General features: G+C 52.7%; 2 protein-coding genes and 1 long non-coding RNA gene across 9 annotated transcripts in view; 2 read left to right on the top strand and 1 right to left on the bottom strand.

The window, feature by feature from the left end:
* WIPI1 (WD repeat domain, phosphoinositide interacting 1) overlaps positions 1-4,904 on the top strand; it is a 31,636-nt gene extending 26,732 nt beyond the window's left edge. For 2 of the 4 annotated variants that reach the window (XM_045489534.1, XM_045489536.1), the window contains 4 exons: positions 809-927; positions 1,384-1,484; positions 1,858-1,973; positions 4,379-4,904. In XM_045489534.1, the coding sequence (XP_045345490.1) occupies positions 809-927; positions 1,384-1,484; positions 1,858-1,973; position 4,379 (337 nt within the window). In that variant the 3' untranslated portion in view covers positions 4,380-4,904. The remainder of the gene's footprint in view (positions 1-808; positions 928-1,383; positions 1,485-1,857; positions 1,974-4,378) is intronic. The other 2 variants (XM_045489535.1, XM_045489537.1) reach the window with 1 other exon arrangement.
* ARSG (arylsulfatase G) overlaps positions 4,817-13,697 on the bottom strand; it is a 109,341-nt gene continuing 100,460 nt past the window's right edge. For 3 of the 4 annotated variants that reach the window (XM_045489530.1, XM_045489531.1, XM_045489532.1), the window contains 2 exons: positions 9,502-9,592; positions 4,817-5,794 (listed from right to left, as the gene is read on the bottom strand). In XM_045489530.1, the coding sequence (XP_045345486.1) occupies positions 5,520-5,794; positions 9,502-9,592 (366 nt within the window). In that variant the 3' untranslated portion in view covers positions 4,817-5,519. The remainder of the gene's footprint in view (positions 5,795-9,501; positions 9,593-13,697) is intronic. The other variant, XM_045489533.1, reaches the window with a different exon arrangement.
* Positions 6,682-8,373, top strand: LOC123603971. The gene is made up of 2 exons (XR_006715146.1): positions 6,682-7,267; positions 7,504-8,373. It is a non-coding gene; the product is annotated as an uncharacterized LOC123603971 (long non-coding RNA).

The following is a 13,697-nucleotide window of genomic DNA, read 5'->3' as shown; positions in this document are numbered from 1 at the left end:
GTGTTCTCGGTGGCCCACTTCTAGTGGGCACGCGCTCCTCGCGGGGCTCCACGTCAGGCACCCCCGCCACGCTGTAGGCTTCTGGAAGAGTTGCTGAGATGCGTAATGTGCACTTGAAGAAGCAGAATGACTTCATACGGCCCCTTCCTCCTCCTACGTTCCCTCGTACATACTGGGAGCTCCAAAATGTGGGCCAAAGGGAATTGAAAAGTTCTCCTGACATCTGTGACCTCTTGACAAGGCGACCTCTTCCTGCTGTGACAGGATCCCACGAGCTGCCACTGCCCCCTCCCCTTGGCCCGCGGAGCCCCCCTTTGTGAGCGAGTCTTAGCGTCCTGGCCAGAGCGTACCAGAAAGAGCAAAGGGCCAATCTTCATTCAGTCAGTACAAGAGAAAGGGGTCATTGTGAAGTTGCATGATTGACCCCAGCAGTTCGAGGGCGCTGTTTAGGTCATGTGACCCAGCAGTGTCCTCATCAGTCCTTTTTCTTTTTTTTTAAGTTTATTTGAGAGAGGGTGAGTACACGAGCCGGGGAGGAGCAGAGAGAAAGGGACAGAGAAGCCCAAGCAGGCTCCACGCTGTCAGCACAGAGCCCGATGTGGGGCTCAGACCCACGAGCCGTGAGATCGTGCGAAACCAAGAGTCAGACGCCTAACCGACTGAGCCCCCCAGGCGCCCCCAATAGGTCCATACTTTAAACTCAAGGGGGCAAGCCTGAGCTTCCTAGTACTTTTCCTTCTGGAAGTTTCCTGCACATGTGATGAGCTCTTTTTTCTTTTCTCCCCCTCCCCTTAATTGCTGCCATTAGCTTGCTTAGCTCAGGAACAACAGAAGAAAACAAAGAAAATGACCTCAGACCTCCATTACCTCAGTCTTATGCAGCGACCGTGGCCAGACCAAGCACGTCTTCTGCCTCTACCGTGCCAGGTGAGTGGCCGTGGGGGCCTGGCTGGGGGTGTCCTGGGGGCCCGTTTCTGACGGCAGCTCTTCAGTCTTCATGGTCACCTGTGAACAGAGCACTCTTCCCGAACCACTTCTTTCCCCCCAGGTGCGGCCCTGAGAATAGCCTTTAAACCCAGGTCCCTAAACCTGGCAGGCACGGCCCAAAATGGCTGTCTCCCTCACACGTAGAGTCGAGGCTTCGCCTCTTTGAGAATTGCAAACAGGTGGAAAGTTGGAGGGGCCCGGGGTGGAAGGGTGGGCGAGGTCAGCCCATCCGGGGGCTTCGAGACCCTAAGTGGTGGGGATTCTGACTCACCGGAAGCAGTCTCTCCATTCGAAAGGCAAAGGTGGCCTCCTTGGTTTCCCTGGAGGTCCTGTCCCGGGGTCAGAGCATCACAACAGGCCGGGGGGCTTCCCTCATGTCTCATTCTTGCTTTCCAGGTTATTCTGAGGACGGCGGGGCCCTCCGAGGAGAGGTTATTCCTGAACATGAGTTTGCGACGGGACCAGTATGCCTTGACGACGAGAATGAATTTCCCCCTGTGAGCAGTAGGAATCCCTAAAAGAGCGGCCCAGTCCGTGTGCTGGGAGGGAAACCTTCCCGTCGCGCACGAGGCTAGGTCACTTTCCCGGTGGTCTAGTCCTGTAACAGCTAACCTCCTCCCTCCCGTTCAGAAAGCCACAGACGGCGTGCCGTGCTGTGTGCTTCAGACCCTGTAGACTGGCCACCAGGTGTCGGGCTGAACACGGCAGCATTAGAATAACATCGGATACTAATCCGGCGGGGGGGGGGGGGGGGTCTCGGCGGCCTCACTACGTCCGGAGGCCTGGAACCCTTAACTTGGCTTCGTTAGCACTATCTCTGCTGCTCGCAAGGCAGGAATTCACGCCTGCATCAACTCCTGTTTTCCTGAGGCTCCTAAGGATGTTCTTGTGGAATCCTGCCACCTCTTTGCTAACGACGATGCTCTAGCGGGGCTGGGCCGCTGCTCTCTGCAAGCCAGCCGGACCCTCACCCTCCTCCGGCTCTGGTGAGGCGGACCCCAGGCTGCCAGCAGCCGTGCGGAGGGTGGGAGCCCCCGGGGGAGAGCTCCCCTGCGTTTCCCTGCACCCTGCTTCAGCTGTCCCGGCAGCGAGAGCCCTCAGGGCTGGCTGGGTGCAGAGCTTGGCTTTTTCTAGCGTCCCTGTCCGGAGCGAGAGGATTCTCTCCCTGGGTGGCCGCCAGGGTCTTAGCTTCTGAGGCCTCAAGCTTCCATTGAGAGCAACGCACGGAGCGCGCTTGTGAGCTGCGGTTAGCGAATGGCACAGAGGGCGAACCTGAACGCCTTTAGAGATGGGAGCGGTGTGCGGGCCAGGACTTAAGAGAGTCAACTGCGTGACCCCCGCTGGGGCCAGAGAGCAGCAGCCACTTGGGCTTTGCCTCAGAGCCCGTTAGGTCTTAGTATAGAATGTTTGCTCCTGATCCTTTCGTGTCCGTGGAAGTTCCATCGGCAAAAGGATGGGGTGCAAGTCTAGCTTCTTTCTTACACGAACCTTGGGACAATCTGATAAGCCCAGTCAGCTTAAGAAAAAAAAAGACTGTTTTGGGTCCCTCTTTGCATCATCAGAGGGCTGGCTTTGTGCTTTCCCATAAAGGCTTTACAGACTGCAGCTTGAAGTCTACGTGCCGGGCTTTGGATCGGCAGATTGCCAAACACAATGCCAACAAGTAGTTTATATGTGAAGCGTGGAGAGCGGTGGTTCTTAAAAATACCAATTCTAAGGATAAAAACAACTGTTGGCTTGCTGCCTCCTGATAAGCCAGTGGTTTGCCTTTGGGTTCTCATGCCCGAACTAGCCATAAAGGGAGTTCTTCTGCCCCGCCCCCCCCCCCAAAGCTGGTGGTCATTTCCCTGCAGCTGTATCTTCTAGGAACCAGAATAGATCAGATGCCGTAGGGATAGATGTGTCCCACGTGTCCAGGTTTGGAGCATTCCCTCAGTAGGTTCCATTTCAGTGGTTTTGGTGAAAGTCTGTGACTGCTAGAAAAGATTATGAGATGATTAATTAGTAATCAAAGTGAACCCTACAAGCTCTGTACTTACAGAATTGGGGTACTGCAGATCTTGGCATGGAGGAGATGGGCCCCTGCCAAAGAAAGCCGCATAAAGTAATAGGCACACTGTGCAGATCATTTGCCTCGAGCTTTAAAAAAAAAAAAAGAGAGAGATGCTTAAAAACGAGTGCTAGAACCTATCAAGAGGCCTGTTCACCTAAACACTGCCAGGAAGCTGGCTATGAGCCGGCTGTCCCGTCTCCCTCTTAAGGATCAGATGAGTGAAACCTGGTTTAAATTGCATCCGGGATTTTTATTTATACTCGAGGAAGGCTTCCTGCCAGCGAGACCACTGATCACTGAATGAGGCCCCTGTTAGACCCTAGAGCTGGTGGTAGGGGTCAAGAAGCCCATCAGACCCCCAGGCCTGCCCTCCAGCCTAGAGGCAGACGGGGAGGAGAGGGCCATGCTTCCGCGAGCTCCTGACATCGTAGCAGACGGCCTTCTCCACCTCATCGCACCGCACGGGGACCAGGGGCGTGAGTGCCACTGGGATGTCCTCTGGACACGGACCACCTCACGCCCTCATTGGCAACGATGTCCAACCGGAGAGGAGATCCTGGGCGACTCCCCTCCCTGCCTTTATTCTGTATCTTGTCCAGAATTCACATCTCTACCCACGTCCCTTAAAAACTTCCAGGATTGCGAAAGGATCTTGGAGTCTCCGTTTGGTTAAAATCACTTCTCTTTCAGTTAACTAAGAACATGGGCTTGCCCAGATAATCTCGTGCGGCCCTCCCCGGGCCTTTGCCTTCGGAACACAGGTCATCTCGAGTGGGTCTTTTTTGTTTTCTAAGTATACTCGCACTTGCCTGGATATGATCGCTCTTATCTCCTTGGGACTTACTTTGCTCCATAAACAATGAAAGGAAAGAGAATTGATCGTTTCTGGTCCCTTAGAAAGACGCTGTATTCAGGAAGATAAGCAGCTTTTGTCTCAGCAATACACCAACCTTTACAAGTGTGCATATCTTCCGACACTAGTCTGCTCTTGTAAGCAAGAATAAGCAAATTGGGACCAAGGGTATTTACTGACTTTAGTAGTGACTTAACAGTCTGTGTTTACAAGTAAGATGAGCCTTTTAAAAAAACATGCAATACCCATATAAACACACACACACGTATTTTAGACGTAGTCCGTTTTTTTTGAAACCGTGCCATACTCGCCTATACCGAAGATGGGTGAATTTTCTGTGGCCGTGAGTGAGGGTCAGTCCGTGGATCCGCAGCGCCCAGCCTCCCCCTGCTGACCCCGAGCGGGCACAGATCTGTTGATAACCCAGCCTGCCTACCAGTCTCTTCCCGGAAAGAGTTAAGGCCGTTCTGTTTTGATTTTGGTAGATTATCTTGTGCCGTGGAAGTCAGAAGGGCAAAACGAAGCAGTCATGATGAGAAGCGCACCTCAGAAAGCAGGACACCCCCTGTCAGGTGGTTGTGGAGAAAACAAGGAAGGTGGAAGAATGGAGTACAATTGTGTGCGCAGAAAGGGGGGCAGGACTCCCAGGTGCCGCCTGCTTAAGCCACGGGACGCGGTCCACTGCTCACCAAACTCTCCTCCGCCCCGGTTGCCAGCAGGCCTGGGAGAGACTATATGAAATATGTTACAGCCATCGCGTCGATGCTCACTAACCACGTTGGTCTATAGCCGGAACTTTATACGAACAAGGGCATCCTTTCTAAATAAATGTATGCCATGTAAAAATGTACGTATAGGAAAACCTCTTTGAATTGTCTTTCTTGTATACGACATATAGAGAGACTGCTTTTAGCCAGGCAAAGTATTTTTGCAGTGATTGGAATGAATCATTTATTACCTTGGAGTCCCATTTAGGACACTTATAATAAAATCATGGCAATGTGTTTTTGAGTTTTTAGACGTTCATTTCTTCCTGGTTTTAGGAGGCAGAAGGAATGCTTACAATCTTTAAAATACCATCATTTGATCTTTAAGGGGGAGCGAGAGGAGACAGGGAGTGCCACGGATTTATCCGTGGGCTCGCCTGCTCTGAGACCCGGAAACGTCTAGCTTTGTCTAGTCTGCACCTGTGCTACTCAGGGCATTTCCCCCAGGAGCTGCCCGGAAATGGAGCGTCTCGGGCAACTACGGAGTCAGAATCTGCACTCTCGAGGGATCCCAGGTGACACGTATGCATATTAAAGATGGAAAAGTGCTGCCCTAGATCCCAGCTGGCATGAATCTATGCTAAAACGACCAGCAAAACTGGGTGCATAGAAAGGAAACCAAAATGCATCCAGTGCCTGTTCCGCGTCACGTGACGTGGCAGTCATTTGCATATAGTGCCTCCTTGGTCCTCAGAATGAGCTCGAAAGCTGTGGGTTCAGTGACGGCCCACGTTCCGAAGCCGGGGCCTGAACCCGGCCTGACTCCAAAGCCCGTGTGCCTTTCCCTACGGCTCAGCACAGCCATCCCCACCCCCCTCCCAAGGTGGCATGCAGGGAGGACAGTGGGGGGGGAAATGGGTCAGGTGGTGTGACAGCGGCAGGCCTTTCGGTGGGGATCACAGCAGGGGGTCACCGAAGGATCCCGAGTGTAATCCGCCCTGGATGTCTTGTCACCAGCAATGTCCACAAGCACGTCCGCCAGGACCTGTCTGACCTCGGGCAAGACGCGCTCGTACTCAGCACTGCCTTCTTCTAGAGGCTCGGCTTCCGCAACATCCTCTTCCAGGTTAAAAATGAGGGGAGGCTCGTGAAGCCGCGGGGGCCCGACCTTCCCGTCACAGGCTTTGGCTCCGCCTAGAGAGAGGGTGACAGCAAACACCCCATCAAACCCAGCTTTGGCCCCGTGCTGGAAAGAGGAGAAGGTGCTGGATTGTAAATCAAGGCAAACAGAGCAGGACTCGTATGTTCGAATAACTGTTCTCCCCGTCAAAGAAAGCGCCTTGGGGTTCCGGCTGCTCATCCCAGGGATGCTCCTGCCTTCCAGAATGATCTGGAACTTCTCCCGGACTTGCCTTCAGGGCCCGCACAGCAGCCAATCAAGTATCTCCCGCCTCCACCCTTGGCGAGTAAATTCGATTTTTTCTTTTTTTCTTTTTTTCTTTTTTTTTCCTCAAAAATTCATTTCTGGAATACCAGAGATACTCAGTTTGGTGGACTGGGCGGGAAGGCTAGGTGAGTAATTTCACTTTGGGTTGTAGTTGAGATTCTTTTTTTTTTAATTTTTTTTTTTTTCAACGTTTATTTTATTTTTGGGACAGAGAGAGACAGAGCATGAATGGGGGAGGTGCAGAGAGAGAGGGAGACACAGAATCGGAAACAGGCTCCAGGCTCCGAGCCATCAGCCCAGAGCCCGACGCGGGGCTCGAACTCACGGACCGCGAGATCGTGACCTGGCTGAAGTCGGACGCCTAACCGACTGCGCCACCCAGGCACCCCTCTTTTCCTTTTCCATACAAAAAGTAGTTCAGGCATCTGATAGAAATCAATGTAATGCAACTGAGTCAACAAAAGGAGTCAAGGCAAAGGACGGCCATCAGAAATACAGGAACTCCCGGGGTGCCGGGGTTGGTCAGTCGGTTAAGAGTCTGACTTCGCTCAGGTCATGATCTCACAGTTCGTGAGTTCGAGCCCGGCGTCGGGCTCTGTGCTGACAGCTCAGAGCCTGGAACCGGCTTCACATTCTGTGTCACCCCATCTCTTGGCCCCTCCCCTGCTCATACTCTCTCTCCCTCATACACAAAAATAAATAGTTAAAAATATATTTTTTATGAAATATAGGAATTCCTGAACACCTACTTTGCCCCCGAGCTTCTTAGCAGCCAAACCAGAAGGTGGAAACTTATCATTTGCTCCTTCTCACTGAGGTGTGAGAGAAATTTCTCCAGTGGCTCCTCTTACAGGGATTGAAGAATGGGCAAGTTGCACAGCCCTTCATTAATGGTTTTCCTCTCGTGGTTGACATTTGGGTCGGCCAGCGGAAAGTTGAGAATCACTGTCTTTGCTTAGAATTTGGCTTTTCTTCATTGCCAGTCAAGGGCACGGGACATGAGGTTTGCAGCCAGTCGAGCAAGGGTTTGGATGGACTCCTTATAAAAATTAAAGATTTCCACTTCACAGAATAATGAAATAGCTTGCATAGGACCCCACGTGGGTAAAAATTACAAATTCTAGGCAACAAATTTAGGGGAAAAAACCCCAACCATTGAAGGCACCAGAAAATCACGGAGGCAGGCAGAAACAAAATAATTTGATCATTGAAAGGCAGAGGTCAGGGGTGCCTGGGTGGCGCAGTCGGTTAAGCGTCCGACTTCAGCCAGGTCACGATCTCGCGGTCCGGGAGTTCGAGCCCCGCGTCGGGCTCTGGGCTGATGGCTCAGAGCCTGGAGCCTGTTTCCGATTCTGTGTCTCCCTCTCTCTCTGCCCCTCCCCCGTTCATGCTCTGTCTCTCTCTGTCCCAAAAATAAATAAACGTTGAAAAAAAAAAAAAAAAATGAAAGGCAGAGGTCACCATGGGTTGGCTCTGTGTTCAAGAGTTTCATTCCCCTGGGGACACCGCCCAGTCTGTGCAGCTCGGGCCCAAGAAGACTATCCTCTCTTTGGCTTGGGGCATCGGGGGAATATCAAGGTATCAGAGCTCAGGACTCCCACAATGGAAGAAAATCGATGGGTGAAATCTGGGAAGGAGGGAGCCAGAGGGGGGGGACGCCTCAAAATCTGTGAAGAAACCTCCACATCTTTCTCTAATCTAATGTAGTAGATAGAGGTCAATACAGCTCGTTTATCCAAAAGCAGCTTTAAGTAACCAGGATGCAGACTTTCCAAAGAGGAAGGGAAGGGAGGGATCAGAACATGTCACACTCTCCACCCCCGACCCCCAGCTGTTGAGATGTCTGTCGTCCTCATCCTCGTGCTAACTGCGGGGACTTTGGTGACTCCTCAGAAGAGGCCTCCCCTGGGCATCCTAATTCTTGTCTGATCGTGATGGTTTTAAACGGTCCAATTACTTCATAGTAACATTTAGGATTCCAGCACTGTGGTCCCAAGGGCTTTTTTGGCAGGGTCTTGACTTCTGAAATTAACTCAGCCCGGAGAAGCCATACCTCTGAGATAGTGTAATGTAAGGACTGTAATCTAGAAATTTTCCATCCGAAAGCATAACAAATATCTGACTGGTTTGCATTTTAGGTTTTGGAGAATCAAAAGAGTCTTTGTGGCATTTTTAATATCCCTCAAGTTCTGAACTCAAAGAACTTGTGTTTTTATGGCACATTTTCTTCAGGATCACGTATTTATACTCGGGGAAAAGAATTTCTGTTCTTTATTATATAATGCTTTGGAACACTCTCACATTAAATAACTGAATCAAATTGAAATCCACACCAGGTCCCGGGTCTGGTTTTGTTTTGTTTATGTTTTTGTTTGTTCGTTTTTCATTCACTTGGAGAAAAATTTTAGGGTTCCTGCGGGACACAAGAAACAGTGCTCAGCACTTAAAGACAACAAAAATAAAAGATCTTACAAAGCTCTGGGTTCAGAGAGCGCAAAACTAGTAAGGGAGGGGCGCCTGGGTGGCTCAGTCAGTTAAGTGGCCGACTTTGGCTCAGGTTATGATCTCACGGTTCTTGAGTTCGAGCCCCGCGTCGGGCTCTGTGCTGACAGCTCGGAGCCCGGAGCCTGCTTCCGATTCTGTGTCTCCCTCTCTCTCTGCCCCTGCCCCACTCGTGCTCTGTCTCTGTCTCTCAAAACTGAATAAATGTTAAAAAAAAAAATTAAAAAAAAAAAAACTAGTAGGGAAAATAAAACATGTACCCCAATGGCTGGCATATAGGGCAGAACGTGATCATTACCAGAGTTTCTCCAGATCGTACCCAGCTGAGAAGATGAGAGGGAGTTTTATGACCGAGGTACTAGGATTTGATGTGAGGCCCTAAACGCTGAAAGAGATCTTGATAGAAGGCCAAGGAAGAAGGTGGTTGCTCTGGGAGAACCGACACCAGAAAAGTCGAGCGACCCGGTATGGAAGGAGCCTGAATTCTGTTCGCAGCCAGAAGCCCCTGGGAAGATTTTGGGAACCATCCTGACCCAGCATCACATTTCTAAAATATACATTTAAGACAGTCACCGAGCGAATCAAGAAGCAGAGAGACTTCTGTCGGTTTGCTAACTAGACCTCTAGAGTCTATTCTCTGAAACAGTCTATTGTCTAGTAAATTACACCTTAAAATATCTCCAAGCTTCCATTTAACATTCCGGCCAAACTGGCATTTAAAGCCTAACAGTGGAGTGAGAGTCCTTGTGAGTGTGCGGACTAGCTCTGAGCTTGCTAGAAATTCGGGCGCAGAGTACAAAGACCTTGTTTTCGTATTTGTGGGTGCAGAGGGCCTGTCCTGGGGTGGTGGGGGGAGGGGGGGAGGGGGGTGCTGAGGGCTCCCTGAGGGAGAGCAGCCCACACTCATTCCTGGAGGCCTGAGGGTGGATCCAGGTGGGTGCCCCTGACTCACCAGTGACGTAGAAGGCCTTGTGTTGTTCCAGGCGGACGGTCTGAAGGGCTCCATACTCTCCAGCCGCCCCACTGTTGGGGTGAAACAGCACCTGAGAGACAGCAGCAGAGAGAGCTTCCTAACCCGTCAACCATGCCCCCCATGCTTCCTAGAAGGCATTCCTTTCTCTGTCACGGTGGCCGGTCCATCCCACCCACCACGGCCCCAAACACTGACAGACACAGGCCTGTAGTCCACGCCGGCCAATGCTTGGGGGGGTGGGGGGGGGGGGGTAGGAGGGCAGGAAATAGCTCCTTGGCAAGTTGATGAATCAGAATGGGCTGCAACTCTGGTCAGACTCCTAGGCCCCCGGTACCAGCTGCAGAATTCGCAGGGTCCGGTGCAAAATGAAAGAGAGAAACCTCGTTCGAAATCGAACAATTTCAAGGCAGCACAGTACGTGTTCTCTAAACCAGGCGCAGGACCATCCTGAGGGCGGGGCCGCAGGTGGCTGTGTCCCACCCTTCAGGTTCAAGACGGGGCCTGGGAATCTGCACGGCTTACAGACAGTTCCAGGGATTCTGACGCGGGTGCTCCTGGGAAACACGGCTTCTTGGCATCCAGTTAATGTTCTAACTCTCCCTCAAGCAAGGATGGCATGTCCTTGAGAGGACAGCTCGGCGTGATTTCTGCAGAACTGGGCACAGCCTAACCTCCGAACACAGATGTCCTCACTCCCTGACTCAATCCTGCCCTCCTCGGACTGAGGAAATCCCCCGTCATCGGGCCATCGATGAAAGAATCGCCCTACAGAATGGAAACACCGAATTCAGGCGTGCCAAGGGCAGGATTCGGTAGAAAATAAACAACCAGTGTCCTTGGTGGGTTGGTGCTGGATGCGTGAGACTGCCCTGGTATGAATCATGACCAATATATATCACTGCAAAGACGCTTATGTGATTCAAAGTTTCCATGGGGCTATTAAAAAAAAAAAAAAGCGAGAAACATCTGTTGGAGCAGTAAACAGCTGTCCCCCCAAGTTTTTCCGGGCTCTCAGAGGATGCCACCGAGGGCGGGGTCCCTCCCGCACCTGCAGCTTCCGTGCTGGGCTCTCGTGACAGTCCCTGCAAGGTCCCCAGCCAGCATGATGACAGCAGGCTCCTTCCAAACAGGAAAAGAAGTCGTAACTCAAAACTCACTCCTCTGCCCACCCAGCAGGAAGCCAAGCCTCTCACTGCGGGAGGCCACTGGGTTTCCTTCTGGCGGAGGCGGAAAGTGGGGGGACTTGGAAAACCTACTGTCCGCCCATCAAGGAGGTCCTCAGACCTCCAGAAGATGGGAGTCGCGGTCCGCTGGTTCAAATCGTTGACAGTATTTGGGTCTCGGTGACGGACACTCCAGAAGGGTGGGCTGCTACGTCCAGGATATTTGTGCAGCGTTACCAGAGGCAACTTCCAAAATCCAAGAGGAAGAGGAAGCAAAACTTCCGGATGGCTCCCTCTCAGAAACAGGAGGGCGTGGGTTTTGTTGTGCAGACTGGCCACGGCGTTGTTTACACCCACATAGGAAGAGGGTTGGCAAACTGATACATGAATCACAGCCTCAGACAGGTCCTCTCCAGGGTGGGTCCCCACTTCAAAGATAACTTTTATCTTCTGCAGACATGTTGCACCCTCTTGGTTGCCTTTCTTACCTGTTTGCTTTGTTTCATTCTGTTTTGTTGTTTGAAGCAGGTGAGCGGCTCCCTTAGGCCCCAGAGGCTGGTGCTTATGTGGTAACGCCCCCCCCACACACACAGGCTCCCCAATCCCATCAGGTGGGGCTGCAAAGCCGGCTCCAAAAGGGGGCAGCCACTCCGGATGGGGATGGCGTCTTTCACCACTAGGGGCCTCCCTAAGAGAAGTGATCAGACGGAGCTCCAGAGACAAGCCCCTGCTCAGGTCTCCCCGGTGTATGGCCTCCAGGGAGGTGCCACGCATTTTCTGACCCACAGCAGCCCCAGACCAGTCTGCACTGGCAGGTGAAGAGCCATTAAAGACGCCTTCCTCTTTGTGGGCAATTTTTGGCCTCGGCGGTTGGCAACCCGGGGCGGAGGTACGACTTGACCGGTGGTTAACGTGACGAACTCCAGCTTCCACCAGGGAGTCAGGCAAGCACGAAGCAGGATCTCTGAGGCGCCCTCCCCCGCCTTGCGGTTGCCCTCGGTGCCCAGACCTGGGCCCATCAAGATGAGAAGCAGAAGGCTCAGCTGGATGCAATAGCGGACAGCCTGGCGGCCTCTGTTGCACATTTTCAACACCACCCCACGTCCCACCCGTCCTCAAAGCGGGTAGTGAAAAGACCGCACAGTAGGAAAACTGCACACCCATTACTTGCCCTTAAACCTGTCCGCACGGGGCCTGGCGGGGTGCGGGGGGGGGGGGGTGCCAAGGAGCTACGCCTTAGCCTTAGGTGGCTTCAGCTCTTTCCCCGGGCGGTTACTTCATTTGCAAAATAGGGAAGGACCGAATGGCTGAGCTGTATCTGCATATTGTTTCGAGATGAGCATCTGAGGAGTTACTCTGAGCTTCTTGAAACTGGAATGGTTCTCTTAAGTCGTTAGAATCCTTGCACGCCCAGAACACACCTGAGTGTGAACACAACCCAATTGTGTTTAGTAAAAATTACACGCCGTGGCGCCTGGGTGGCTCCGTCAGTTAAGCCTCTGACTCCGGCTCAGGTCATGATCTCACGGGTCGTGGGTTCGAGCCCCGCGTCGGGCTCTGTGCTGACAGCTCGGAGCCTGGAGCCTGCTTCGGATTCTGTGACTCCCTCTCTCTCTGCCCCTCCCTGACTTGTGCTATCTCTCTCTTTCTCTCTCTCAGTGATAAATAAACGTTAAGAAAAAATTGTTTTAATAGAAAATAATAAAAGTTTAAAAAAAAATCACGCGCGGAGACCTGTATGTGTGCGTATACACATATGTACGTGCGTGTATGTCTCTATCATCACTCACTCTACCTCCTGGCCTCCGACCTCCCCTCTGTTCAGCAAATTCTGGACGCTTTACTCTAGTCTTTTCAGCAGGTGAGCAGAAAAGACCAACAATTCAGGGCCAACAATTACCTGGGTTGCCCTCAAACTCCAAACAATCTTATCTGCAGCATCTTCGGCTCTGCAGGGAATCCAGAGCTCTGGGAGGCTGGATATAGCCTGCAGGTGCCAGCACCCCAGGGCCTTTGCTCTTGAAGATGCTATCAGCAGCTTCCTGCAAGCAGTAAGTGGTGGCTGTTTCCTTCTGGGCCCTGCGGCGTGGTCAGGGAGCAAGCCAGCCCCCTACTGCAGCCACCTTACCACACATCATCTGTCCCCACGAAAACCCCAACCAGTGTTGGGGCCTGCCTCTACTCCCCCCGCCGGGCCCAACCCTGTCGGACACTAGGCCAGTAACTGTTAGGCCCTGAGCATGACTCTGCAGAAGAAAGAGCTGCAACTAGAGAGAGGGACCGCTCTCCCCTCTGAGAGCGGAAGTGAGCGCGAAGGTTCTGGCTTCCACAGGCAGGAGCGGCCGCGTCAAGGAGCCCGGAGTCCTTGAAGCACTTCCTGGTGACCCCAACGATTCTATTAGTAGCCGTGGTGATAAACACTCAGGAGCACCTCTCCACTGACGTCTTCGATAACCCCCCGGGGTCACACACTGCGAACGTCCAGTCCGGAGGCGGAAACCATCTTCCTGCTCTTTGCAGCTCCCCAGCGGTGGGGCTCAGCCTGGAAGCCTGGGCAGCTCTAGAAGGTTGGGTGTCCCGAGAGAAGCAGTACTTGATCAGAGGGCATTTCGGGCAGCGCCAGACAACCCCTAGAAACTGCAGCAACGCTCTCGGAAGCACGGATGGCCCCCTCGGGGCTCCGTGGCGGGGGCCGCGTCACAAACCACCGGCCACATCCGAGCAGCGCATTTGAGTCACTTCCATGTGAACCTCGGGTGAAGACACAAATAGACCCTTTGATGTGTGGGTCCCTAACTCAGAAGCCATGTGCTCACCGGGCCTCACAGAGGTGCTTGGGGTTCCCTCCTCCCACTTCCTCTTCCTTTTGGTGAAAGGAAAACACACGGAAATGACATGGAAAGGCCGTCGGGGCCGGCACTTCCTGGCTGTCACCGCCGACGAATGCCTCAGTGCACACGAAGAGGGGACCCTGGGGTGCTGGGGAGCAGAACCCCAAAGCTGGAGCAGGGG

This window comes from Leopardus geoffroyi, chromosome E1 (genome assembly GCF_018350155.1).
Source record: "Leopardus geoffroyi isolate Oge1 chromosome E1, O.geoffroyi_Oge1_pat1.0, whole genome shotgun sequence".
Lineage (NCBI taxonomy): Eukaryota > Metazoa > Chordata > Mammalia > Carnivora > Felidae > Leopardus > Leopardus geoffroyi.
The sequence above is the reverse complement of the archived record's forward strand: the minus strand, read 5'-3'. Positions and strand labels throughout refer to the sequence as shown.